This window comes from Zootermopsis nevadensis, unplaced genomic scaffold (assembly GCF_977971745.1).
Source record: "Zootermopsis nevadensis isolate Lab colony 2312 unplaced genomic scaffold, Znev_1.0 Znev_ptg000010l, whole genome shotgun sequence".
Taxonomy (NCBI): Eukaryota; Metazoa; Arthropoda; class Insecta; order Blattodea; family Termopsidae; genus Zootermopsis; species Zootermopsis nevadensis.
The window spans coordinates 101,086-128,967 of NW_028259142.1; the positions used below are offsets into that span (position 1 = coordinate 101,086).

At 46.5% G+C, this 27,882-nt stretch overlaps 3 protein-coding genes and 1 long non-coding RNA gene across 7 annotated transcripts in view; 1 reads left to right on the forward strand and 3 right to left on the reverse strand.

The window, feature by feature from the left end:
- Ac78C (adenylyl cyclase 78C) overlaps positions 1-27,882 on the reverse strand; it is a 61,144-nt gene that overhangs the window by 7,404 nt on the left and 25,858 nt on the right. For all 4 annotated transcript variants that reach the window (XM_087346086.1, XM_087346083.1, XM_087346085.1 and 1 more), the window contains 20 exons: positions 14,152-14,402; positions 12,782-13,032; positions 12,382-12,562; positions 12,098-12,291; positions 11,408-11,618; positions 9,067-9,216; positions 8,657-8,736; positions 8,412-8,561; positions 8,131-8,267; positions 7,356-7,449; positions 6,998-7,267; positions 6,102-6,335; positions 5,668-5,765; positions 4,963-5,164; positions 3,457-4,634; positions 2,497-2,737; positions 1,960-2,086; positions 1,049-1,155; positions 484-598; positions 250-395 (listed from right to left, as the gene is read on the reverse strand). In XM_087346086.1, the coding sequence (XP_087202212.1) occupies positions 250-395; positions 484-598; positions 1,049-1,155; positions 1,960-2,086; positions 2,497-2,737; positions 3,457-4,634; positions 4,963-5,164; positions 5,668-5,765; positions 6,102-6,335; positions 6,998-7,267; positions 7,356-7,449; positions 8,131-8,267; positions 8,412-8,561; positions 8,657-8,736; positions 9,067-9,216; positions 11,408-11,618; positions 12,098-12,291; positions 12,382-12,562; positions 12,782-13,032; positions 14,152-14,402 (4,417 nt within the window). The remainder of the gene's footprint in view (positions 1-249; positions 396-483; positions 599-1,048; positions 1,156-1,959; positions 2,087-2,496; positions 2,738-3,456; positions 4,635-4,962; positions 5,165-5,667; positions 5,766-6,101; positions 6,336-6,997; positions 7,268-7,355; positions 7,450-8,130; positions 8,268-8,411; positions 8,562-8,656; positions 8,737-9,066; positions 9,217-11,407; positions 11,619-12,097; positions 12,292-12,381; positions 12,563-12,781; positions 13,033-14,151; positions 14,403-27,882) is intronic.
- LOC147874163 (uncharacterized) lies at positions 9,362-11,383 on the reverse strand. Its single transcript, XR_015534435.1, has 2 exons — positions 10,339-11,383; positions 9,362-9,513 (listed from the first exon to the last, which is right to left on the reverse strand). It is a non-coding gene; the product is annotated as an uncharacterized LOC147874163 (long non-coding RNA).
- LOC110834849 (E3 ubiquitin-protein ligase sina) lies at positions 17,682-20,496 on the reverse strand. The gene is made up of 2 exons (XM_022074430.2): positions 20,408-20,496; positions 17,682-18,823 (listed from the first exon to the last, which is right to left on the reverse strand). The coding sequence occupies exon 2, from the start codon at positions 18,780-18,782 to the stop codon at positions 17,949-17,951; it is 834 nt and encodes a 277-aa protein (XP_021930122.1). The 5' UTR covers positions 18,783-18,823; positions 20,408-20,496; the 3' UTR covers positions 17,682-17,948.
- Positions 21,472-25,114, forward strand: LOC110834850 (E3 ubiquitin-protein ligase SIAH1A-like). Its single transcript, XM_022074433.2, has 3 exons — positions 21,472-22,190; positions 22,951-23,304; positions 23,880-25,114. The coding sequence occupies exons 2-3, from the start codon at positions 22,958-22,960 to the stop codon at positions 24,277-24,279; spliced, it is 747 nt and encodes a 248-aa protein (XP_021930125.1). The 5' UTR covers positions 21,472-22,190; positions 22,951-22,957; the 3' UTR covers positions 24,280-25,114.

Sequence of the window (27,882 nt, forward strand, 5' to 3'; positions counted from 1 at the left end):
TCAAATATTCCCGATAAAACGTAAAGTTTAAGCCTGTACATTTAATTTACTGCAATCCCTCCACAGCAGCTTCAGATCGTGATTCTCTATATTACAGACTAACACACGATAAAGTAACAATGACTGACTAGTTCTGCCTGGGCATAGAAGCTGCAGGGAAGGCAGTCTTACTTTCTGAATGGTGTTCTGGCAGTCTACATTTTATGCACCCACTGCAACAGAAAGTACAAGACACACACAAGTTCGTACCACAGATGTTTCTTTGGGGACCTGAATCTGACCCATGGTGCCAGTCGAGTCCATCCGAGATGCCTCGTTGACTGTGTTGCCCCAGATGTCATACACAGGCTTGCGTGCTCCGATCACTCCGCCCACTAGAGGACCACAGCTGATTCCTGTTGAAGTTTCATCTCATTAGCTCTAAGAGTCAGTGTCCACACAAACACACACACTCATTCTGATGTTCAAGACGAGAAAACTTACCAACTCTCAGGTAGAAGTTATTAAAGGAATGTTTGTTGACATCCTCAAGACGTGTCTTCATAGCAAGGGAAAAGTCCACCAGAGCACATACGTGCTCATACTCATCCTCCTGCACCTGCATCAGAAGGAACCAGTGCGTGACACAGACATTTGTGCGAATACAACACAGAGCAGCTAGCGGACAGGCCTTACATATATAGGATGGCGTGGCATAAACTGGATTCAGCTGGCTCAGGACAGGAACCAGTGGTGGGCTCTTGTGAACACAGTAATGAACCTTCAGGTTCCATAAAGTGTTGGGAACTTGGTTCCATGGAGTATGTATATGTAGAACATAACACTTCTACACACAAATACTTTGTAACCTCAACAGATGACAGTCTTCTCAAATAATTTATGAGCCATCAGTAAAATAATTAAGCATGAACACAGATAGTGACATATGTGATGAACTTAAGGTTGCGAACACACTTAAACCAAGAAGATAGAGACTAAATGTACTTAGACAGACAACAAAAGAGAACTTGAAATTGTGAAGGTGCAGAGTTAAAGTGAAAACAAATACCTTCTGGCTGGGATTCAGTCCTGATGCTGCCATATAAGTGGCTCCTACAGTCTTAACCTTCTCAATGCTCTTAAACCGTGGTTCATCCAACAGTTCATCAAAGTCAGCTGAAAGACAATGACACATTACTACGAACAGCAAAATCATGCCATCTTGTTGAACATCACAGGGAAATGACCCAACAGTCATACTGCTCTGGACACATCACATGCAAGGCTAATATTACGAACAAACACTTTCAGTACTATATAGTTCTTTTGACCTGCAATGGCCAACAATAGTCAGACTACAATGACCAGGAGATTAGCGACGTATTCCGCATGCTCAAACTGCTCTGGCTTTGAGAACGCAGAGGAAAGAGTAATTGAACAAAGCAAAATTTGTATAGACCAACCTGCTCTTGAACACAGCATGCTTCTTCTAATTTACCATGTATACATTTATGGCATCTGACATTTAAAGGTTCTTAGAAAAATGACTGAGTCAGTTAAAACCACTTCCCACAATCTCCCGAGAGCTCTTTTAACACTGTCCTCCCATCTCTGTCTCATGGATGGCATTTTTTGCAGTAAGTTTATTCAGAATTATGTGTATGTTTCTTGTTGCATGCATGTTTGGGCCACAAGTTATTTAACAGTTACGTCTCGACTGCAGACGAAACTTAGCACGAAATGAAATCAGAGGATGAGTGTGATAGGAACTGAGGAGGCAGGATGTGACCCAGGCAATTTACATCACCAAATCATCCAGACATCCACGACGTAATTATCTAGTAATGTCATCAGATGAAGAGTTCAAAGCACACCATTTATGTTCTCCAGTCAATTCATCTGTCTCTCATTAAAAGGACAGTGAGATGTATATTTCATAAATAATTATCATGTTACGTAAAACACTTTAGCATGACTTACCAATGATCTCATTTAGCAGCCGGATGCACTCCATTCCTTTGTTGATATCTTCCGAGTAGAACTCTGTGAAGTTTGGTATGCTAGCAAACATCACTCCGACTTTGTCACGAGACTGGGAGTAAAGCTCCTGGAGAACCAAACAAAATGTTGCCTGATTTTCTGATTTACATGCTGCTGCATTTATAAGGTGAACAGTCAACAAACTTATGTAACAAAATCTGTTCCTATCTGATGTAAACAGCAGTATTTTTAATTTAAATCTTCAATCACTGAATATTTAGCAAGATAAGCATAAAAGTGCATGTACAGATATTTCTATAATAAAAGCTTCGGGTTCAAGGCAAGTCAGATCCGACGCAGTTTTTCTGCATGTCTTTCCAACTCTTTCCTTCTACTGTCATTCGCTGGTCCACCTTCATCAACACCTAGTAACAGGGTCTCACTGTATGGACGATCCCATTGATCAGTGCTGCACGGCCACAGACGAGTAACAACAAATCATAATTCCAAATATGAACCCGGTTTGAAACCACGTACCTCAGTTGGTCGATCCTCTCCCAGGAAATGATGTGCCACGTGGTCTGGCAAAATGTTCTTGAGAAGCTGAGTGTTGTTGGCTCGCGTCTCCATCATATCCGCCAACTCTCGCTCCGCCTGCTGTTTCCACAAGAAGTCCAATCGAGATGTCACCTCCACCAAACGAGCATGGTACGTCACCATGGTCAGGAACACAACCAGCAGCAGCACCATGATGGCTGATTTTGGGATCACCTCTTTGCTGAAAGAAATTACAGAAAGAATACATACTTGGCAACTGAAAATGTGTTTCAAAGCTTCAATACTAATTCCTTACTATACACACCCATGTTTCAGATTTCTGAACAGTAGAAATAAAACAAAAACTCTAAAATTGTTCCGTCCCTATTATGTTAAGATACTTCACAAAGTAATGCCTAATACTTTGAATTTACACTTAAGCCAGAAAGAGAAACCTCAAATGGGTCATCCTGATCACGTACAGTACGCATACTGCAACTGCAGACATATTCTCTTATTCTCAGATTACAAAGTAACACTGCATGGAGTACAGAGGTAGAATTAAATGTGACGATGATCATAAATTGTACCAAAGAAAGCCTGTTCTCTGGTCAAGACTGGAACCAGGTACCTCTAAGATACAATTCTGACATGTTATTGTTGAAATGTAAATGCAGTTACAGTCAAACCAAGAAATAAGAACGACCTAACAAGCAAAACAGTTAAAACCAAGAGCAGAAAACAGAGACATACACAGAATGGAAAGCAGCAGACAGCACATGACATATGACAAGGAACCACACAAGTGAATGAATATAAATTTTGAGACCAAAAAGGTCCTCACAAATATTGGAAGAGGACACCAATACATGCAGACGGGACACAGAATAAAATGGAATGAGATCAATATCCAAGACAAAGCGGAAAAGATTTAGACAGCAAGTACACCCTTATACTCACTCCTTATCGAAGACTTCTCTGTAGGCCACAAGAATGAGGGTGGTGAAGACGGAGACCATGACAGTGGCCAGGGTGGTCTTTACGAGATAATAGAGTTTGAGAGCAGTAGCCAGTGCCACCAGGCACAGCACCCACGTGTACACAATGTACTCTGGAGCAAGGCACTGCTCGGATTCCCTGCCATCATTGGTATCCAGTGTGTGGGCATCAGGATGGCCAACATGCTCTGAAACTGAGTTGCCTTCAGTGGTAGTGATGGTAGCAGCACTGTCAACATTCTCAACTTCTGTAGCCCTCTTGTGTCGCCTCTGCACCAAAACACTGCTGATGTTGGCAGTACTATTCAACAACGCTCTCTCCTGTACTCCACTCTTATCCGTGACACTGTACGCTTCTCTGAATCTTTTACCTTGACCTGTTAGACTTTTCCACACATTTTCAAAATAATTTGTAATATTATTGAGTAGTGCCAATTTATGGGTCCCCAAGTCTGATGCATTCTTTGTACTATTATCATTAATTACATTAACATCTGACGTCGTAATGATCACACCTTTTCCTTTGGTACTCTCACTTACTTCTGTGTTTACAGAGATGACATTGACATGCGTTCCATTTGCCTCATCTCTTGTTCCATGTGACTGGTAGAGATTCCAGACACTTCTATTTCTGTGATCAAACTGACCACTCATATTGTCGGAATCACCAACAGTGCTTAATCCTTTTGGCTCCAGTGACATTGTGCCCACACCAGCACCAGTTCGTGTAGTCCTCTCAGTTAAGAAATCAGAATTAGACGTTTTCTTATTTGCGATCACTTTGTTCCTAATACCAAGACTTGGCACACTTCTTTTCCAAGTCCTTGTATTTGCTGGTTGGTCACCAAGACTCACATTTTGTGCCGCAGAATTAGAAGGGAGTAATGTTGAATTGCACCGAGACATGTTTGGTGCACAGTCTGGCAGTAACACCCGGCTTGCAGACACGGGATATTCTCTGGATGACGAGATGGATCTGTATTCTCGAGCGGTTACTGTCAAGAGGAATGACAAGATTACCTCACCCACGGAAGAGCGGATTAGTGCCTGCTGAGATGAGTTCACCAGTGAAGAGGCAGACCTCGTGCTGTTGTTTGTTTCTGGCTCAGTTGGAGTGCCGACGGGTTTTGGACATAGCACCTGCGAGAGAAGGATGATCAATACATTATATAGTCAGAGCTACTGCAAAAACAAATGACAGAACACAAACATAAAATCTTCTGGTGGACCAGAAATACTCAGTGTCCATAAACTGGTCACAATCTGAACTTTCACTTGTACAAATTAACCCAAAATAACTAATCAATATTGTAAGAATGTTTAATGATTTTTCCAGTGTTACTGCTGAAGCAGTTCTTCTGAACCCAAAACAATGAGAGTCATTCGACCAAAACCAGAGACCACCACGAGGGGACCCGACCAACTGATCATTCAGTTCTATTACTTAAAATTTCTTGCCAAGACTTACCAGACTGACTGAAGAGGCAACTGACACAAGGACAAGTACACAGCAGATGAAGGCAGTCCGACGGTTACGATGATGCATAAGGACACTGGACATTGTCTGCAGTGTCTCTGGTAGCTGGTGAAATTCTTCTGCCATCACCATCACCAGTGCTACTGCCAGCAAGATGGTCGTAACTGCCATCGTCACAACCAGAATTGTCCACCTACAAATGACACCATTTGTTCATCATTAGTTAAGGCTTTGGGTTGTTGTAAAACGTGATTTATGAAGAAAAAAAATCAGATAACCTGGAAGAACTTATTGCCTGCGAATACATTAAGGAACCTGTGCAGACACCTCTTGCATTAAACATGAAGTTCTTTCAAAATGACAGAAATTTCTCCTAAATTACTTTTCACGTGCAGTGGCATATTATTATCGACACGAAATGCAATACAGTCCTAAGCATACCGAGTTTTACTGAAAGAATGTATAAAGTCAATAAATGAAAGACTAAAATGATACGTCATTCTGAATTTTACACAAATAAATGCTTCTAGTTACGCGAGTTCATCTCTCTCAGGCCCAGGCCTTTGCTTCAAACCCTCAGGGCTGGCTCCTACTTATCTCTAATTTTTCAGTCATTTTATTAAGTACACAAAAAGATAATTGTTTCCTGGAAACAATCCTAAACCTGGGCCAGCAGTGGGGATAATTTACTCATACCGAGGCAAAATGATGAGCTGGCAGGTGAGTACAAACAGCCAGATGATGAAACAGCACAGCATATTTGACTTGAACATATCCTCACGCAGTTGGCAGAACTGTAGACAGAACAACACACCATTCTGTTACAATCCTGGCACTTTTCAACACACCGAAATTATTTAAGACATGAACACAACCTTCAACCGACTCCACTAGTTATGCCTAGTTTTAATCAAACAATATTTTATTCACATCCTTCTTCAGGAAGATTCTGTCAGATTAGATTGATACCATCAGAAAGTAAGACTGCTTCATGCGATTAAAATCAACGCGCTCCTACGAAAGAAAGAGAATTTCCTGACCTGCTGCACGACTGTGAGCTTCTCAAAGCTGTTCCATGGACTTAGTTAGTTTTAGTGCTAATACAACACAAAACTGACGTATGTCTTCACCTTATTCTCGGTGGCAACATCGTGGAAGCGCAGGGTCCACGCGTTGAGGTTGGCATTACGCATACGTTTGTTGCTCTCGATTTCAATACTGTGGTCAATTATCTCATCCACCTGCTCTGCCATGGACAGGCCACGTGCTACAGCCTTATCACCCGCTACTTCCCCACCATTAACGACTTCTTCATCATCCTGGAAAGGATCTTCTTCCAAGTCAATTGCACCCCCAGAATTCAACTAAACAGACAGAAAGAATGCGGTACAGTAAACAAACTGAAGTGGCTGAAGAAAGACGAAATTAAACAACAACAAGCTTCATATTTTGAACTTAGGTGTGATTAAACCAGGAGCAGGAAGAATGAATGGACACAAAGTTTACAAAAGGAAACCATGGGCAGCCAAGCAATGATGTGAGGATAATATCTGTGGTGTAAAAAATTTGTTCAAAATTAAATAAGTGCATCATCAAATCCTCCTTATCAAAGGAACTATCAGAAACTGAGTCACATCCCTGAAGCACATTGAAACAATGAGATACTGAGTTACGTATGTTACGGAATACATATATATGCTGTTTCATCTTCTCCTGAGAAGTGACGTTTAGTGACAACACAGATATTCTCTAGAAATAGGCTACTCAAGATGGAAAATAAATTGAGGTTGCTCAAGGTAAGGTCCACTGGTAACTTCTGTGATAATACAGATGAACTTTTGGATTTCACAACAAGAAATTTTCTGATCTACCAGCTGGTCATAAGCTGCGGTAGAAAGAAACTGTTACTGTGACTAAGAGTAACATTTGTCATAGTTAAACCATCTTCGTGTTGAAATTCCACACTCGAGGCAGAACCTAGCGCTCGCATTTTAACAACACGCACAGTGTTTCAGCGAAAACGTACATTCTCGAAGGGAATCTCTGGTTGCCAGTCGGTGGTCGTCTCTTCCTCTATGAAACCGAGAGATGCGGGGCCTCCGCCCGACCCCTGGTGTTGAGTGGCCGTGACGACGGTGGCCGTAGACGAGTTGTTGTTTGCGGATGACAGGGTGACCAAGGTGCCAGCCCTCTCATCGACTGACCAGAGACGTGGCCTGGAGAAGCGGTGATAAACGCGTCGACGTGGATGCAGCGGTTCTACTTGTTTGATGAGGTACGTTTCTACTCCATGATCCTGTACAGCAATAACAATAAATGATTCTCACTGATAATCATTATTTACTGATGCTGTCAGATACAAGAGCTATACTGCGATTTCTCACCTTCACGTAATTGTCTCTCGTCTCCCCAAGTCCAGGCTCCACCTCATAGACGTCATTGAGGCAATCTAGCGTTGCCTTAGATATGTGAACCCGGCTGCAACATATTTTTTCCTTACATTATTATTATTGTTATTGTTGTTGTTGTTCATTGCTGTTAGGATGATAAAATCAAAGATAACATGGATTGGGGGGGGGGGGGGCACTGCTAAAAAACATGAAGGGAAGAGCCCCAGTTGGGAGAACTTGACACAGCGAGGAGGATTTTATTAAAATCGGTCTTGAAGAGATATAATATGGCTTGAAGGTATGGACTGCATTGGCAGGCTCTTGAAAATGAACCTCTGGGTTTCATAAAAGGCAGGAAATTTAATGCCTCGCAAGAGATCAGCAGTTTTTAAGAGGGTTTCTGTTCAGTGGAGCTAGTCGGCTAGTAATTTGGTAGTCTTAAAATGAGTGAATGACCTGAAATTTAATTCTGTAAAAGCTGACAGAACAAGTTTCTTCAAAGAAAAGAGAAGCCAGTTAAAACTGACAAACACGCACGTCACTTGTTACGGGCAGACAACGCTATTCCTCAGTCCAACACCATACTGCAAAAGTCCATGAGGGCTGATTGGAGATAGAGCTCCGTGTACTCACAGCCTCAGCATCAAATAACTATGAGCCATCATTGCCATCTGCACATAGCAATGGAGTGAAAGTGCAAACCTGGAACTGCTGCTACCAACACTGAATTTCTATGTCAGTGCTGCAAAGGCTTGACAAGCATGCTTACCCCGGAATGCCACCTGACTCCATGTGATTGGCCAACGTCACGTCATACGACCAGACGTCAAACTGCCACTTACGAAGGCCGAGCACACCACAGAGCACCGACCCAGAATGTATTCCAATGCGCATATCCAAATCAACCTGCAACATCAGGATGGTCACACGATGAAACTTTACGACGACAAAAGTTAGCACATAATCAAGGACTGGGTACACGCAAATTCAGCACGAACGTGCAAACAAATTGAAGCAGGATGGCGCTGTATTAACGTGACAATAACAAACCTGTGTTTTCTGGCGCACATACTGTATGGCCTTGATCATGTGGAGACCCATCTCTACGCAGCAATGCGCGTGGTCGGCCCGAGCACGCGGGAGCCCAGACACGCAGTAGTAACAGTCGCCTAGAAGCTTGATACGCAGACAGTGGTTCTCCTGTACTTACAGAAAACATAAAGACTGATGTATTGAGACTTCTGTGCTCGAGCACCGTGAAATTTTACTGAGAACATAGTGAAAGTCATACGTACCGCTGCAAGCTTGTCAAATCTAGCGAACAGATCGTTAAGGACACGGACCAGCTCCTGGGCACTGCACTGACTGGCCAAGGCTGCCAACAAACCAACACACAGTGCTCACATTTATCCCACCAGGCCTCATTATTTCAAGAATGTCTAATGTCAGAGATGCTGACTGCGGTCTTCTGGGCCGTGATCCCACGTGACCGGCCGGTGGTTTATCTGAAACGTTGGCCACACCTACAAGGCTACAATCAGCACCTTGACTGCTGTCAGAACCTCAGATCAGGCAAATGACTACATCCCTGTCACAAGTCGTGTTCATAAAACTGCTTCATTAGATAAGATGCGACATTTGCATTAATTGGTCGGTAATTCTAGTCAAGTTACAGACGCAACAGAACCATGCCATGATAACAAACCTGTAAAACCCTTAATGTCTGCAAACAGGATACTGACATCCTCATAGCGGTGGATGTAGATCTTGTGGAACTGGTTTGGAACAAATGCACCCTTCTCTTCCTCCTTGGCAATATCACGAATCATTTCTTTGGCAACAAAATCAGGCAAAACTGCGAACACAAGCAATAATATTTCTGTTACTTTCCCTGTTATTATACTTTAATTTTATCAATCAGTCAAAGGTTCTTAATTCCCAAATGGCACCAGTCTGTATCAAGCATTTATTTATAAAATGTTTGTTTAAATTCTAACCATTTAATAAACTCCGTATTCTTAGATATTTGTCTACAATGCATCAGCTTAACTTCACCAGCAAAGTATTAATCTAAAATTGATTTATCTTTCCATTTGTCACGTAGTGGCGTGTCGCACACAATCTCCACACCTACAGAAACACGTGTGTGTTACTGTAACATAAAAGGGCACAATTAATATTTTGACATCTAAAATACAAAGGTTTTAACTTGCAACAACATTTTTCATCTGTCTTGGATGTTTGCTCCTTGAATGCACTCGAGTCTTCTGGGTACCCCGACACCAAACACGTCGCACCACATAAGACTGTTGCTTATATTCCCAGCGAATGTGGATAAATGAAACAAATTACTTTCATTTCTCATCCTGCACTTCTTTGTTGTGATCATATAACTGGTTATTATTCGAAAGAGTTCTCAGTGCTGTTTTATTTTTTTTTCTCTCCCGAATGGGCTTCATAACAAGTCCATTTTAATATTATCCTTCGAAGTATACCTAGGTCTTTCGAGTGGCCTCGGAAGAGAGAGAGAACTTCTGGCTTTTCAACCAAAATTTTGTAGGCGCTGTACATGACCCGCCCGTCGGTTTCATCTTGACTTAATCGTCCTGATAACATTTGGTCGAAAGCACAACGCACGGTGGAAGGGACTGGTTAAAACCACGAAGTACTTGAGCCGAGACTTGAATTAGAGACTCCGAGGGACGTGACGTTCGGTAAAATGGATTACTAATTTGTTGTAACTTCTCTTCAGAACGATCTGTAACGTTGCATATGCCGAAACACCATTCAGGAAGTAGTGTTTGTGTGAACATTGAACACCACTCACAGCGTGCTACAGCGCTAAAAGTATCGATTCCTTCCATTTTGTATGTTTGATCAACACTTCAACCAACTCCATTCAATGTCAACAATGACTACAAAATGAAGGTCGTATAAAATAGTTGGCAGTGGAAATCACGTTTAACATCAGCCTAACCTCCTGCTTATTATCGAAACCGGAGCTGCTTTTAACAAATGAGTCCACAAGCAGATCGACATGGATGCAGAGTTGGCATTTGTCGATAAACGAATACTCGATTATAGACTTCGGTAACTCTGGTGAACGCGCCGACTGCATGCAACACTCGGTCTGTTTTGTGTTGTTTATTTGGCGACCCTTGAAGCGGTCGTAATGTCGATCATCGCCGCTTGAGTGCGCACACGTCCTATGAGGTCGGCTGTGATCAGGAAAAGCCATTGTAGCGGATTAACAGGCTGAATGTGTGTGAAGTGACCGTACGGATCGCTGCTCACTGATCAAGGCTCTTGTGCAGAGAAAGCGGCCGCAATGTTAAAACTGCCACATAAATCATCCTGAAGGAAATGGGGGTTCCTTAAAGATTTTCGTTGCGGGACTGAGGGAGTGAATTTATTTTGATGTCGTTGCTGCTACGGGTTAATCGATGGGAATATGTGCAATTAACTTATGAATTTCAAGCTATTTCGTGCTGTTCACGGGAAAGTCAGGTAACAAAGTGGTATAAGTGACGACGGAACTGAGGCCTGCGCCCCGTGGTTGGCTCGCGGTGGGATATGGGATGACATGCCAATTATTAAAATCTGTTTTTTCGATCTTAAAGCTGTACCCATTAGAACACGTCAAAGCCTGTCGTCTGTTGTTCGTTCAGTGGTCGTGGAACGAATGCTTTTAGGATCGGTCGTCACTCGTCGCGAAATCTTGCGCATGCGCGTATATCGAATTCCTAGCAGGGATTTTCTCCAGTTCTGCGGACTGTACTTTTAAAGCACCTTTTTTATAAGCAACAGCGTAAAGGATGAAGATTCGAGAGAAATCGTCCCCCGTAGAATTTCAACGGCTGTTACAACAAGGAGTCGGAAAACTCTTTATAATAACAGCCGTTCGACTACGGAAAGGAGTGGAACAAGAACCTAGAACGTCATCAGCGTCCCAAACAAGCGTAAATAATCCAGAATAAGATCAGACATATTTTTTCTCTGATTTTATCGAACAGAACGAAAAACGTTCGATCACGTCGTCGAGTCACCTGAGAGCAGCAGCTTCTCCTGTCGGTCGTTTTCCTTCTGCGTCCGGCACCTCGTCTCCATGGAGCGGTGCGTCTCCAGAAACGCCTTCCTCTGTCCTCTGTCCGTCAGATACTTCGTGTACATCCCAGCGAAATTCACGGCAATGTAGAGTACTGTATTATCTGCCAGTCGCTCCACGATGATTACGCCCGCAGAAGAGTCCTCCTCCTCCTGGCACAGACAACAAATAATTACTTACCGTCTACACCGGTGATCATGAATGGGGGGTGGGTAAGTACATGGAAGGAGACTGTACTATTTCACGTCAAGGGACCAAGGAAAGCAACGATATTCGTATGTCAGTCTGAGATTCGAAGTGACTATACGAGGACCTCGTCGACAGCTACAACCACACTTAGGCGACACAAGTTTAAGGAACAAATTGGAACATCTGAAAACGGAAGGTTAAGCTATCCACGTGTGTGATTAAGCCACGAAGTGGACTTACAGCTCGAGGCCTCGGCTTTACCCGCGAGGACAGGGCTTGAAACGCACTGGGTGGGTCCCGGGGCCTAGTCGGTGCTCCGAGTGGGCCGTCCAGAAGGGCTTATTTGACAAGACGCAGCAAAGGAGAAACCTACGTCGCGAGGAACTTTGGACTGACTGGTCACGCTGCACGTATTTCAGGAATCGGACGGGGGCGGCTGTACCTGTGAAGAGGCGATGTGCCTGAGGGAGGTGTACAACACGTGGAACAGAGCCGTGGCACACCCGAGGATCATGCACGTTCGCAGCGGCAGTGGCAGCATCGCGTACGTCACGAAGACGATGAACAGGAAGTACCAGACCAGGCGGACCCCGTCACTCGTCCCGTCCTCGAACCCGATCCCCGCTCCGAAGATTCCTGCAGGTCTCACAACAAATACACCACGTGCTTCAAACATCCTATCAATCAGAATTACAATGAAACAGGAGAATGGCGCATGCGCGTTACCCTGAGTGATGAGCAGAAGCCACGTGGTGCCCGCCGCCCAGTGCAGGTAGTTGTTGGCGAAACAGCGCCACCAGCCGAGGAAGCAGATGGCGCAGTTCGCCGTCATGGTGCACACGGTCCACGTGAGCTGCTCCGGGTGCGCGAGTAGGTCGTCGGCCGTGTTCGTGTTCAGCAACCATACCTGGGCAGTACAGACCGGCATGAGCGAGCAGAACAGACAGGCTATGCCCGCTCGTCGTATTGGCAAGGACTGTGTGAAAGTTAATTTTCATTCGGTAACAAATAATTCGTTGGCTTCACTTTTAGTCGAGAGAGCTTTAGAGATTCACTTGAAGACGGGGACGACATTCGGGCATAGACTGGAGGTTCCGATGGGAGCGTTAAGTACTGTAGCCGTTACCGTGGCGAGGACGATCTTGAGCAGCGAGTCCACCAGGTTCACGATGATGAGAGACTTCTGCCTCTGGCGATGGGAGTACCGCTGATAGGCGAGCTCCAGGTGATCCTCTCTGAAGCTGTTGGACAGGGAGGGGCAGTACACACCCCGGTACACGATCCCGCGCTTGAACACCTGCCCTCCTCCCTCGTCGTCTCCCCCACCCCCGGCCACCTCATCGGAAGGAGAAGCCGTCGTCTGCTCATCCCTCTGGGCTGGAAGCAGGACGAGTGGCATGAACTGGCGGGGAACAGGAAGGAGCTAGAAGTGGCAGATCAGAAGGAACACAAAGCCCGCTCGTGGCTTCAGCGGGGTGACCCGTGGATCCGACAATTCTCGATCCCCGCACTTGGAGCAGCCTTTACGTCGTTCTTACCCGCTGCATAAAACTGAGAGTGGACGCAAGACTTTCTGAATGTGACGAGTACCCAACGCCTCTGTCAAAAATCAAGCCACGGATCCGAAGGATGGCGTTCGTACCTGGGACCCCACATGAAATTACAGCCCAGAAAACGTGTTTACAACATGGCGGCCCACAGGGGGTCGATATCCCTGGCAGAGGCAGCCTCAAATCCAACCGGTGCTGGAGATGAGAGACCAAGTTTCACACCCATACGACACGAAATAACATCATTTAACATTTTCCTTCTACCCGATTCACGACGTTCTCTTACCTCGTCACTCGTCCATTCAAAAGCGACGTAAATGTTTCTCGCTCTTTGCGCGTTTCAGCGACGAGCGCGCGGGAAGTTCTTGGTTTCGGTGCGCGCAGAACAGGACGGACCGGCTCCTGCATCGGCCGTCACTTCATCACACCGCGCAGTGTTTAACTGTGATGAACGCAACAACATGCCAGCTGTTACCAGCACTGAACTCAGTGTTAACCCCAACTGGCGTCGTCGTGCTAGAAAGAAATTTCCCTCCTCTTATGCACCGGAAGGTTCACTGCCGTGCTCACAAAAGCGCGCCACCGGTCCCTGTCCTGAGCCGAATGAATCCAATCCACAGCCCCACTCGGTATTCTTTCAATTTTGATGTTTCGCCTTCCTTCTGCGCCTCGTTCTTCAGAGTTGCCTCATCCCTTCGACCAACATTTTGCATGAATTTCCTATCTCCCCCCCCTCCAACAATATTTGGCGGTCCTCGCCACGCAAATTCCTCCGGTCTTCCGGAAACCACCGGATGCTGACAAGATCCAGCAACCAAAGAATAAGATATTTTGGCAAGGAACCCTTTGTGATCCTTCGTTTACGACGTCGTCGTAACAATGAGTTCAATGCTGCCAACTGCTTGAATTGAAAAGTGCCAGGAGGGGAAAAGGTGAGACGTTTTACCGGTCTGCGCAACGGAAGTGACGTCATCAGCCTTGCCGGAAGCGACGCTAACTTTGGCGAGAGTGACGCCATCTGTTGGTTCGGATGCAGCAGCAGGTGGGGCCGAGTCGCTGGCGCCGGTCTGCTGCGAGGCGGGGGTCAGCTTCGTCTCTGACGTCAGAGACTCGAGCAGAGCCGCGCTTCGCTGGTTCGTGATCTTCCTCACGGCTCGCACCCACAGGTGTCTGCGCCGAGCAGCGCCGTTCAGCGCCCTGCAAAGAACCACGTCCCATTCTCAGTCTGCAGCTGCCATGGCGACGTTAAACAACCCGACGCATTCATTAGGCAGAGAAAATCAAGGAGGATGGGATAGGCGCGTAGCATACATAGGCGAAAATAAAAATGAATAAAGAATTTTAACCGTGAAATCTTATAAAATATATCTCTTCGAAAGTCTCCACCAAACAGCAGAATAACATCGATTTCAAAGAGTATGTGAGCTTGTAGAGTGGATTGAGATGGCATTCTAATTACACGCGCGCGCGCAGATAAAAATTGAATTTATCGATTATATCAGCGACTATCAGCAATCAGAGAAAACGTTTTAAAAAAATTAGCTTAGGCCATTTCGGAACGCAGTTTACGATGATCAAACAGATTCTGACAGATCTAAAGCAGCGAAACGCGTACTTCGGAGGCAAATGCGATAATCCCGTAGAGATCTGACCTGTCACACGCACCTGGTCGGATATTGGGGGCAGTCGCACTGACAGACGACAATGGGTGCTTACTTCAAACACTAGAAACATAATTAATTTTAATGAGAAGTTACCAAAACCGATAACTGAAACAGAGGACGCAAAACAGAAATATTTTACGTCACTACACGATGAGAAGATTGAATTAAATCGAATCGACGTTTCAGACAAATCCTCCCCACGCCACGTCCGACGTGAAATTCGTTTCAAGCATTCACAAAGCCGCTCACAATTCTAAACACAAAAGGAAATCCATGCACTGGACCCAGTTTTGTTTCTTCAAGGCGTTCTTTACGTTTTGTCGCATGGAACTATTCGGTCCGTCTGCGTAACGCGTCGTTCAGCTAGGGTCGTCCTGCCATCTATCGGTTGTATTACAAACTAAACCTCTGGCGTAGACAATGCAAGAACCCGGTTCATTAAAGTGACATTCACTTCTGCTCCCAGAAAAAAAGCAGTCACGCAAGAAGACCTAGAATTAGATGGAAAAGCCAGTTTTATTTCTAAACCTCGGAGGATCCAATCCTTATTGAGGAAGAACAAATTGGCGGTTCTAAGAGCCTCGCGAATTTTAAACTTCATTTGTGGGGTCACTTGACCTCAGTGTGGGAGACGCCCAGTGCTACAGGGTGGCACGGAAAGTGAAGTTCGGGAACCACAGCCCAGTTATTACACGCCGCCTTGACAGTGCATTTGGCTTCGAATCTCGACGGCGATGCCATTATCAATGGACTAATGTCAAAAGTAGAAGTCAGTAAACTCATCAAAATCAATTAGCTGCAGATTCTCGGCCTGTAGCCTGTGGTTTTTTATTGGTTTGCCATCATTTTCGCAGAAACATCCTGCCGAAGGAAGCATTCCCCTCCGAAACGTCTGTTAGGCCAGTGGTATTCAACCTTTTTGTTCGCGTACCCCCCAGATATAATTTCTCTTCCAACTTTGTACCCCCAAAGTTCTTGGTGTATAATTCAAGTTATACATAGTATATAATCTACATCTAAAATAAATTAAATAAATTACTTTACTGATTATTCAGTGTTTACCATAAAGTATTTTTTTTAAAAAAATTCACGTACCCCCTAAGATGTTTTCGCGTACCCCCGGGGGTACGCGTACCCCAGGTTGAATACCACTGTGTTAGGCTACACAATTCAGATGTCCAAAACGTGAACTCGAAAATCTCAAAGACCGGTTAAAGGGGAACACTGAAGTTTTAAAAAAACTTAATTTCATTTGTTTTTAATCAGGAGCGGGAAGGCACAAAGTGGGGTCTATTTCTTCCGAATTTCCTTGTTCATACGAAAAGTCGGAAAACTTAACATCCGGTGAGACACGTAATAATTTTCGTGACTGACCCCGACTTGTTAAAAACTTTACAGAATGATGTTTGAGGGCACGCGACGGAATGCGTTTCGAACCGACATCAAACAAAACACGCTCGACTCTTCGAAACCGCACGACACAACTCCAATACGAGCATAAAAAAAATAACTGGATAAAAGTGTAATTGAAATGTTGAGGCTTGCAAAAAACAGATGTTAACCGACTGCTGAACGCTGTTTGAACAATAAATTAATTAACAGGGTCGAGAGGCTTTCTGTAATTATGGATATCAGGCAGACCGAGGCAGCAAAACGAACAGAATTTCATCCTGCGCGTGTTGATGTGTAGGCAGCGTTATCTGTCACCTGAGCAATATCTCAGTGTTGCCAACACTACGCGATATAGGTACAGTCCTGGCAACAACAAAGGTCAAAAGTCTAAAAGCGGTCGGCGTGCGAAACACGACACACAGACCCAACGCTGTTACAGACGCGTCTGAGGAATTTGGAAGGACGCGGGTACCCAGGCAGGAAGGGCTGTGCGCCCCCTGCTCGCCGATCTTTCTAGAGCACTCCAATTAATTAGAGGCTCAAACTGCACTTCCGGCCGCCCTGGGAAGGCAATAATTTCTGGACTGGCCAAGCGACCGAGTCCCTTCGCCCTCTGTCTTCGGTTCAGAACTGAATCAGCTACTCCTAAAACGATTAAACTTTTATGGCCCCTGGGCATGATTTGCTGATGTGACGGCGGTGAGAGCACAAAGAACTTTTCATACCCCTGACTTATTTCCCACTGATTTCGTGTTCTGAATACAACAGGTCAGAACGTCCAAGTGTTCCGAGGATACTCAGACAAAATAATTATTAATATCGAAAGTAAACAGATTCAAATTTTAGTGCACGCCTTCACGAAAGCACGGTACCACCCCTCACAAAATAAAACTAAAATCATGTCGCCAACATGCAAAAATCAAAAAGTTCTCGGTCATTGGGCGGAGAAGCGATGCCTCGCCCGAAGGAAATGCTTCGACACTGAAGCGTTCTGTAGCACCGAACGACGACTAATTACTGCGGGGGCGGGGGAAGTTAATGGACCAGTTTAATTCAATTAAAACGTCCGGTTCACGGCGGTTTCGTTTACTTTACTTAGAACGACCTTGCTACAGTTCACGAGAGCCAAAAGTAACCTGTCGCCATGACAACCATTCCTCTAAGTCGCTACTAACTGACATGGGAACCATCTGTACGTACAGACGTGGACCTAAAGGAACCCACGTGCCAGGTTAAAAGGAGTGCAAGTCCGGAACTACACCCGACAGCGACTTCACATGACCTTTTAGCAGCCTTAAGACAATGCGTAATTTAAAAATCATATATTTAAAAAAATCGGAAAATATTATTTCCCCTTTGATTTCATGATCGTCCCAATAAAATACACAGTCATACGTCAAACACTATTTACTGTACCTACTTGTAAGCATGTTTATTTATTTCGCCTCCTATGTACCTCGATCACCCACACACAACAGAAACTTGATATTATAAAGGTAAGAGCACGTTGAACAGATGGCAGCGGCGAGTTCACTTCAAGATGACTCGGGTTCCTCAGTCTTCGTGCATCTGTACAACGCGAACCTGACGACTCCCACTCGCTCACCCAAGGCGTCAGCAAACAAACTCATTGCTTTGGTAAGTAGAAGTTCTCGTCTTCACATTCTGGCGACAAGCAGCGCAGCGCCTACAAGACGTCCTCCTCGATCCTGTACAGTCGCAGTTTGTACGGGAGCTTGTCCTCGTACATGTATCGCTTGATGACGTCATGGTCCAGCCTGACGCAGTTGCCGTGCAGATTGACTTGGCGCAGGTCCTCGCAAATGCTGTACACCAGGTTGCCGACGACGATCTTCTGGTGCCCCTTGGCAGTCGACAGCTGGAACTCGTATCTGTACCCTGAGGCGTGCTCTTTCGGGCCGATGTACTGGACGGCCGAATAGAACTTGGAGTCCTGCATTCTGCTCTTCTGCAGGAACACCTGGTCGAACGCGAATATGACCAGCGAGTACCCCGGAGTGTCGCTGACGTCGTTCAGAACGCTCGTCGACTCGGCTCCGATCCTCACGTACCGCCCGTGCGAGTCCATGACATGCTTCTTGATCAGACTTAGAGGGCCCTTCCAGGTGCAGTGCGAGCCCTGCGCCATAGGGCACGGAAAAGGTCGCCGAGGACACGCGGACTGGTGTTGGGCGACCAGTTCCAGAGGACGTATCTCGAAGCAGCCTTCGTTTCGGCACGGGTACTGCACTCTGCTGGCGATGCTTTCCAGAGCGACGTTCCGTGTGTTCGGGAGGAACGGTCTCCGGCAAGTCGGACACTCCGACAACTGCGGTCGGCACTGGTCGCAGATACTGTGGCCGTTCTCACACAGGAATATGGGAGGTGCCATGTACTCCATGCAGACAGGGCACTCCATGGCACTGAGCAGCTCCTCGCCCAGTCCGTCAGCGAAAATGCTGTCAGTTGAATCGACGTCGCTCGATTTCATGACGTCATCTGCAGCACCGAGTCCGGCCATTGTGTCCTGCGAGACAACGCAGTGTTGCGGTCGAGTCGTAACTGGACAAGGCAAATTCAAACAGATAAGACAATTTCGCTTCAGCCGATCTGGCCGAGCATCAACGGTGACCCCAAAGGCGAGCAGGATCAGAACTCACATAAAACGCGTCCGAGAACGCCGTGGCTGATCAGAAAACTGCTGCACGTGTAATTTTAACTTCACGATCACATGCGTCAGACACGTAACACGCATGGGAGACGTAAGAAATGAACACATAATTTTTTGGTAGGTGGGGGATATTTTGGAAATATGGGCGTACCTAGGAGAATAATATTAAAATTTATCGTAAAGAAATAATGTGGTCTCCAGTCATGTGTCTCAGAATGGAATCCAGTGGCGGGCTTTTGTGAACTCCGAGTTCTAAATAGGTGCGAAGCGTCTTGACCAGCTGAGCGACTATAATCTTCAAAACACGAATTCTATTCCATGGAGTTTCTTGGGGATAAGAAATATAAACGCAGAGATTTTGCTTCGTAAGCAACAAATTTCGACGTGACAGACCGTCTCCATTTTCTAAGACGTGCGGGACATCAATTGTGTGCGCGGAATTTCCCGATTACTGCCAGTCAATTGTTTCAAACCTTATCAGTCGCAGGCTTATCTACAAGGCCCTCGATTTCACTCGCGACTGCCACAAATATCATCATCTTAACTGTCACCGCGTATTCGAGATTGCAGAAACACAATACGAAGAGCCGTTAAATTTCAAAGGTCGCTGCAGAAAACGGCGAAAGACATTCTTTTGTTTCGCGCTGGAATCAGAGACCAGAAGCTTTCAACGTCCGAATAATTTCAGCAGCACAGAGCGAGAGACGCTTGAAACACGATCAAATATAACAGAACCTAATCCCCCCGTCACTACGCAATCTTCATGCCGCCATGATGCAGGTAACACGACGCACGTCTAGTTCATAACAGCCAAAAATAAGTGTCCGCTGAAATAGAGTGGCAAATCCGACACGTGTTCACAAGATTCATCTCCTGTGAACACAATTTTAAACATGTCGACTGCGGTCTTCCGTCCTCCGAAACGTCGGTAACTACCTACCTACAGAAGTTCACTGCAACCCGAGGCGTTCTTTATTTTCCTACGACCCTCCACGAGACCAGAAACAGCGAATGGCCATTACAGTCCGCTGCACTGTTGTTGCCAAAATATCGACTGTTATCACGATTAGAACAGCATGAAGACGGGGCGACAGAGTCATCGTGGAATTGTTCGTGTTCCTGTCGAGGGCCGAATTAGACCTGTGGGCCACAGAGTGCCACTCATGTAATATCTCTACGCTTCACCGACTGATTAACTGCGTTTCCAACACCGATCTTCAGAAGCGAGTAACTCGATTTCTGGACCCCTGACGGCCTCCCAAGACGTCGCCGTACGACAGGAACAAGTTCCTGCATATTCTATTGATTCCACTCTTCGTGTTCTGACTCCTGAGAAAGGTGTTCGTTCGGCAAGAGGACAAAAAGTGCGCTTATGTTTGATAACGAGTAACGAGTGTGTGCACCAAGGAACGCGGCACTCCGCATTAGCTCCTCCCCACCAAGACACGTGGAGATCAAACGAGCCAGACACTCACCGTCAAGGAACGTCTTCCCGTACTGTAGACACTGCGCGTTTCTTTCAGAAGCGTGTTGCCAAGGAGACGCACGACCAGGCAGGCAGTCAGTCACGAAGGCGCTGATCGAGGCACCTTTTCAGAGATAAAACCCGCAAGATAACACTCCCTTCCCCTCTCCGAACTTCGCAGTAGGCAAATTGCCTTCAGGGGTGCAACAAACATGTCAAGAATATTATTGATCGTCTCATAAGACGAAATTCTTAACTTCGACGCAAAATTAGAACGAACGCCAAGGACATATTTTCCGTCGAAGCCAAGAGCGGGGTGATTATTTAATGACGCTACGTGCAGAGAGCGCGTGAACAAAGTTTTATCTGGTCGGTGGGCTGCGTGGCTCCGAGCAGCGGGTTAGCATCGCCCTCGAGTAGCGTAGAGAATTCATTTTAGTTAAGAATCTGTGAAATTAAGAAATCTTTCCAAATTTGCGTAACCCACGTTTTGTCTAGTAGAAAGTGAACCAGCCTGAACTGGGAATCGAGGTGTACAATAATAATGTAAGTGTCGTTTCAGGAAACAATCTGTAGCGTCCTGGAAGGAATTCCGTATCAGCTGGGAATGTTTAGGCAGACGACAGCATCCTCGATGTCCTGCCTCCGCCACTCCAAGCCCAGTTTATTCATTACATGCGTTTGTGGACAGGGCTTTGGCGTATTATAGAGCCTGTAACCCAACGATGCAGAACAAGAGACCACTCGCGCCGGGCGACTAGCCATGCCGTCAGCTCCTCGTCGAAACGTCTATAACTGGACTAGACCGCAGACTACGGAATTAACATTCAAATGCAAGAGCAAACAATAGAACATAAACTGCACAAAACAAAAGAAAACATTACATTCTACATTTTATGGCTCTGAACCCAGTAACAATTCAGTGTTGGCCAAGACTGCGGACAAACGAAGCAGTCACATGAGTGCGCCTAAGCGTATCACGAAAGTGAATATTATTCGCCTCAAGTGCAGGAACGAGGGACACGCCGACAGCCAGATCCTTCTCTCACGGCTTGGAATGGCCACAAGTCGGGGGAAGGTCAGTTCAATCCATCGTCCACCCTCACCAGCCATCGTCGTAGTCACTTCTTTAAGGGTTAGACACTGGCTGATTTCATGGGTCGACTGGATTGATTAGGTTAGGTTAGGTTGGGTTAGTTTAGATTAGGTTAGGTTGGATTAGGTTAGGTTGGGTTAGGTTGGGTTGGGTTAGGTTAGGTTTACTGCCTTAGAGTGAATGACCAACATCCTGATTGACTGATAAGTCAGGTGATCGGTTGACTTTCCCAGTTAACTTACGTCATGAGTTGGATGACTCGCGGAGTGCATTAAGCGACCGGCTGCTTGGAGGGTTAACTGACGAATTACGCCGAGTGGCCTAGTGACCCAAACAGCTGGCATAATGAGTCTTGCGAGTGACCGACCTGGTGGCTTAACTGAGTAAGTGAGGAGCTCAGTAGCTGCTCGGTGACTTCAATTACGTGACATTTCGTGCGACACCCAACACGTTGTTTGTTGGTTATCGTTCACTTCGCAGTTCAGTCTCTGATGTAAGCAAGTCACACGGAGAATTAGTGGGATCGGCCCCAATGTACATATTTAGTTTGAGTGTGTTATCGGACCGACACTTGTTATCGCCTGATAAGGAGACGAACGGGCGGGATTCAACAGCGAGGTGCTTCACAGTCTCCATGGCTACGCGGTGACCGACAGCCACCCCCAGCAATTGTTGCAGTTGCCAAGACGACGACACGGTAAGTAAAGTTAACAGAGGCTCAAGAGCACCCGCCGATGCGGGGTGAGGGGGGGGGGGGGGGGGTTGGCGTCGCGAGGTCCGTGTCTCGATATCATCTTCCGAGCTATGCCGAGGTCTTCACGCTTTCTGGCTAATATTCTGTGTGACGGTTTAGATGGGAATTTGCTGACGCCAGTAAATCAGAGGAAACTTTCTGTTTGTGCGTGAGACAACAGCAGGGCGCAGCAGTCCTCGACGTAAGTTCAGTGAACGTGTGCGACACGGCATTCATTAAAGCAACAAGCCGAATTGTCTTTATCAAATATTAAAACACGTTCTAACTAACGTACGCGATTAAAGTTTGCAGTCATTTTCTCGGTAGACGCGCTCCTGAAAATAAAGTTAATTTCATGGGTTATAAACCTTTATTAGTGTAAAAAGTCTGCGGAATTCCTTCGAACGAACACTGTGTTAACATTTCCCCTTCAACTCCACGCCGTACTCCGCCACGATGTGACGCGGTCACGTTCGTTACTCGCCGTTTATTTGAGGTAGAGTCGATAATGGACGATTAATAAACAACTGAATGGAAAGGAGGCAGTCGAGGGCTAATTTCGCGCAGGTACTATGCCAGGACTTTCCTGGAATGAAACCACGTAAACCCTCGGTCACGACGGACGGTCTCCGTGCCGAGATTCGACCCAGAGACCTCCAGATCGGCGAGCAGGCGCGACGGACGACCACTCGTCCGCCACCCACCAATCTGTCTTTTGTCGCAGCTGCGTGATGCTGAAACGGGAGATGCGAGACGACGTGTTCGAGCTCCTCACGTGTCCGGTGTGTGGCGAGTACCTGACGCCACCCATCACGCTTTGCTACGCGGGGCACAACACCTGCTCCCGCTGCCGGCCGAAGCTGCAGTCCTGCCCGCGCTGCACGGGACAGCTTCTGCAGACCCGCAACATGGCCCTGGAGACCATCGCCCGTAGCCTGCGGTACCCTTGTCGCTACTCCGGCGCTGGCTGTCGGCACAAGGCCACCATGAACGAGATCGGGACGCACCACGCACAGTGCGAATATCGCTGTTACGACTGTCCCCTGCGGGCCGTCGAGGACTGCTATTGGACTGGCAGGTAACATGGTAACGGACCAAAGAACGGACAGCTGAGCTGTTATCAGACTCTCTAGAAGACCTCTACTCTATGCCGATGAAAGACAATTTGCGACATCTGAAGGCACTGTAAAACCTCGTTATACCGGAATTTAGAGAAACCGGATCTTGTACTTTCCAGTCAGGTTTCCACGTCCAAACGTAACCGAGAACAATCACGTTGTTCTACAGCACAGAAACTTAAATAGAAAACGTGTTATTAGAGAAATATTTCTTGGGTCGTAAGCCGTGTCGGCGATGTACCTCGAAAAGTCAGCAGGTTTTAATCATCTGACACATAAAACGGGTTAACCCCGCGAAGTTCCTTCTCGGGCGAATTCGTCCAAACGGAAGAACGTGAACACAAAACAAGTCTCGAGGCAAATTAACTTCTGTCGCAATTTCCGCGTTACGCAGGATCCGTTTATGAGAGATAAAGTTTACATTACGTCTCGTTCCATCTTCTTGGGACTAGACGCATTTTCCTCCACGTCCTTTCTCGCTAAACTCTGCCGGCGTCCCCACAGTCAATCAGTACATTCCTGTACGTGTGTGCAGGTCTCCTGAGATCCGGGAGCACGTCCAGACGGCGCACAGCTCGACTACCTTGGAGCTGGACACGTGGCAGATCTCGAATGCGGCGTGCTATCAGAACTCGCACCACGTGGTGCTCGCCCTGGGGGAAGTGTTCGTGTTGCACAAGAGGTTCGACATTCCGCACCGGAAGCTGTGCCTGGCCGTGCAGATGTGCCGGGAGGCCCAGTCCCACTTCCGCTACTCGCTTCGACTGGAGAAGAACGACGGCAAACAGACGGCGCTGCTTAGCAACGCCGTGCACAGTCACTCCGAGAGCTTGGACCACGTGTTTGTGTCAGGAGAGTGCATCAAGGTGGACTTCGACATGCTCATGAATTTCGTTAAGGGTACTCGGACACTTCGGATCGCGCCGTCGACATGAACGGTCGGTCATTCGAGGTCACGTCACCTCCTTGCTTCCTCACACATTCAGTGTCCCATACAAAAGCATTCAATGAATGAAAGAATGACGTTTAAATAAACCAAGCCAAAACATACTTCAGCACTGACACTCAGTGACTTTGGCGAATCTAGTGCGGGTGTTCAAAACGTAATTGTAAATGGCGGCTTCATACTCCTAGCCGTGAGAACCTGAAATCTCATCTGCTGTTACGTAATTGTACAACGCAAAGACGTTCTTGAGAAAGAGCGTCCCTCACCTGGTCAGCAAATTCGCGGACTTTCCTGGAACCCGAAGGTTCGTTACCGTCTTCACAGAGCCCGCCATCAGCCAGATGAATCCCTTCTACACCCTCGACGAATTTTAATATCATCCTCCTTTCTACGTCTTGGTCTTGTCAGTGGCCTGTTCCCGTCGTGTTTTCCAACTAAAGTTTTGTTCGCATTAGTCGCATGCCCCAGCCATGTCACGTACACATTGCGAAGCCGTTCGCTGACAAATTTTCTCCGCCCTGTCATTTCCTCTCCGTCAGATTCAAATGTCCGTCTCGAACACCTTCAACGAATTGCTTCCCCCTGGCGATGGACCAAGAGTCACTCCCCCCCCACACAGAAGAGATGAACGTAAAATCGTAGATCTGTTCTGTGCGTGGAGACGAGAACACAAAGGTTTCTGGACCTAACCTCATGGCATCACGTGAATTGAATGTGCTGGAGGGTACTTGGAGCATGTAATTCCGATTTGTTATTGTTGTTTCAGAGTACTTTAAACTTCGCTGTATTTTCGAAAAATAAAGCGTCTCTGGCTTTTTGTTTAAGTTCACAGAATGTTTATTTGCCAACTTCAAAATCACATAAACCTAACCTAAGCACTTCGCATTCTTATCATCACAGTTCTGCCTTGCAACATCTGAGAGACGAATTTTATCGAGTGATCCGCCAAACAAAGTTGGTCTGTCGGCCGAAAATATCACTGAACCGCCTTTAAGTTACGAATGGTTCGACGTAAAAATACGAGGGCAGGAAGGAAGTGACTTCGAAACTGACTGTCTCCTGGGATACTACGCTGTGCAGTCCGGCAGAATTGTACCTCTGAAACGTCGGATGCTGTCTGACAACGTACACGACCACGCAGCATCTCAGAAGCCGTGAGAGCGCACAGAAAAATAGCTTATCCAGTGAAAAGATTAAACTTCGCGTTCCAATGGCTGCGGTTCCAGTGCGAAATCGATTTCTAATGAGGCTTCGATTGCTTGGATCGAAGCTGACACGTCTCATAACCACGGGAAAGAGGATTACATGCACGTCATTACGTCTGACACTTTACTGGAAGGTCCAGGTACAGCACATCGGCCTGCTGATCTTCCATCGCGGGCTACGAGACACGCTGAATATGGAAACACGTTCGAGCAAAGGTCATATATACGCCCTAAGCTGACACAGACTAAAAGGAAATTAGACTGTCAAATTCAACTGAATTATGTCAAGAGGTTTGGGAAAGGAAACTGGGACTCCTTCCCAGTCCCTGTCCGTGCGAGAACGCTTCGACACACAGCGACTTCATGGAAATCTACACGAACCCGCGTACCTCTCATTGGTGTCAGTTTTCGGTCATCTGCCTTCATCAGGGCCACCGAAATTTCAGAAGCGAGAACTCACGGTCCACAGGTAAGCGCCTGCGACGGCCGAAACCAGCCACACAGCGGAGACAGACAAGTTGCCTCCTGAGCACGGGGAACTAAACACATGGAGAAAGGTTTGCGACTCCGAAGTGCGGAAGACACGTCAGTTTGAAACGCAAAAGTGGCACACAGGACTGTCATATAAGACGGCTCGTGGTTTGCACGAGGCAGTGGGAGGACTGTAATGAAAAGCCACGTTTCCAAACAACGCGTAATTTCTTGGAAAGCTGTTTTTCGACGAACACCATCATTCTGAGAGTTAATCAGAACAAGTACTTGATTGATACTGTTTGTAACAAACACGAAGAGCTCAACGGACTGCTTTATCTCCTCTTCTCTTTACACAGCGCCTCAACGAACCGTCTCCGTCCTGTGTGTACCATACAAATTGCCACGGACGTTTGTGTACGCAGTTCGCAATGGTAAGCCTCATACAGCCTGTTCCTAGACAAATCTCAGCGTGCGTTGCCCGTTCAATGCGAAGTGGTCGACATACGCACCAGTTAGAAGCCCCGGAATAAAGATACCACGTGTATAAGGGAAGATAATATTAAAATGGGTCTCGGAGGAGTGTGGCTGTGCTGCCCGAAAATAAGCACTCTACTTTAGCCGGGAAAAGAACTGCCACTGTGTACAGGGGTCGTTGAACGTCACCGCTGTTCCTCGGCGCGTAGTGCGGAGAAGACATTGTTTCACGTAGGAAAATCGTGTTCCGTGGCTTGAAAACACAACGACACTTTTAAAACACTGAAATGTACATCGAGAAAAAGCCCTGCGCTTCAGCAGTTGAGGAACCTTGGTTCCTTTTTCGAAGTAGACGCACGAGCGTTCTGTTTCAAAGACGGTGTGTCGCGTGTGGACCTAAAACGGTTCCGAAGGACCAATGAGAACTCGCCCCATTCAAGGACGTTTCTGTGACTGGTCGCCGATCTGGACACGTTGTGATCCAGAAATTTCAACGATACTGAGTCTGTCATAAAACTTATACTCGCGTAGTGCTGACGGTCAAGACGAGTACAGTAGCAGCCCGTGCTATTAGTCTGCGTGAGGACGTCACGCCGACCGCTTTGATTACCGTACCGTGGAATCGAGATAGATTATGTGAAACAGGCTGTAAGGCGCGCACACGAATACCGCTGAATCCCGAGACCTGGGGGGCTGTGAAATATTACCAGGCAGGTGAGTTCGTCCCACGCGCTGGTCAATTAGGGGCCAGACAACTTACTAACCACGGACTGGCGTTCGCACTGCAAAATACGCGGGTCCTGCTGCTACGAAAACAACGTGAGGTAAACGTTTGAGGTATTTCGGTCTCAGAAGCAGACAAAACCGAACAGCAGACTGTGGGCGACACGCAGTGATGTAAACGGGAAGTCAAGTGGTATACATACGTACCACTGGCCTGTAATGCACAAAAGACAAACCGGAAGCGGTAATCAATTTCCTTGAATGGTTTCTGCATTGCCAGGGACGGGCAGTGCGCAGAGAAGTCAGCGGAAACCGAAACGCGCAGACAGAAGACATTCGGATGCAAACAAGTTTATATCCGAGAGAATAACTGGAATGATATTCAAAGAACTGGCGTGCGTCTCCTTGTCCTACCAACTTCTGGACAAAAGCTGAAATGCTGTCACGTACTCATAAATTCGTAAGTGACAACGTTTGCTGCTCCAATCCCATTATCATTACAAATTTCATGCAAAATCTAGTTAAAATCTTGAAGAAATCTTTTCAGCCAACTTCCGAGTTGAAAACATTTCTGCCAACAGCATGTCACGTGGTACTTCCGGCACTGATCCTACAAATCAGATCAATCAGCCAACTTTTTTGAGGACCTGGAGCCTTCTTTATCGAGTCGCGACCCCCCGGGTTATGGGCCTAAATTACGACATTTTACGGAAAAT

Coding starts and splice junctions, on each gene's coding strand:
- LOC110834849 (XM_022074430.2), bottom strand. CDS start 18,782: ATGGCCGGACTCGGTGCTGCAGATGACGTCATGAAATCGAGCGACGTC.
- LOC110834850 (XM_022074433.2), top strand. CDS start 22,958: ATGCTGAAACGGGAGATGCGAGACGACGTGTTCGAGCTCCTCACGTGT. Junction 23,305..23,879: donor GACTGCTATTGGACTGGCAG/GTAACATGGTAA, acceptor ACGTGTGTGCAG/GTCTCCTGAGATCCGGGAGC.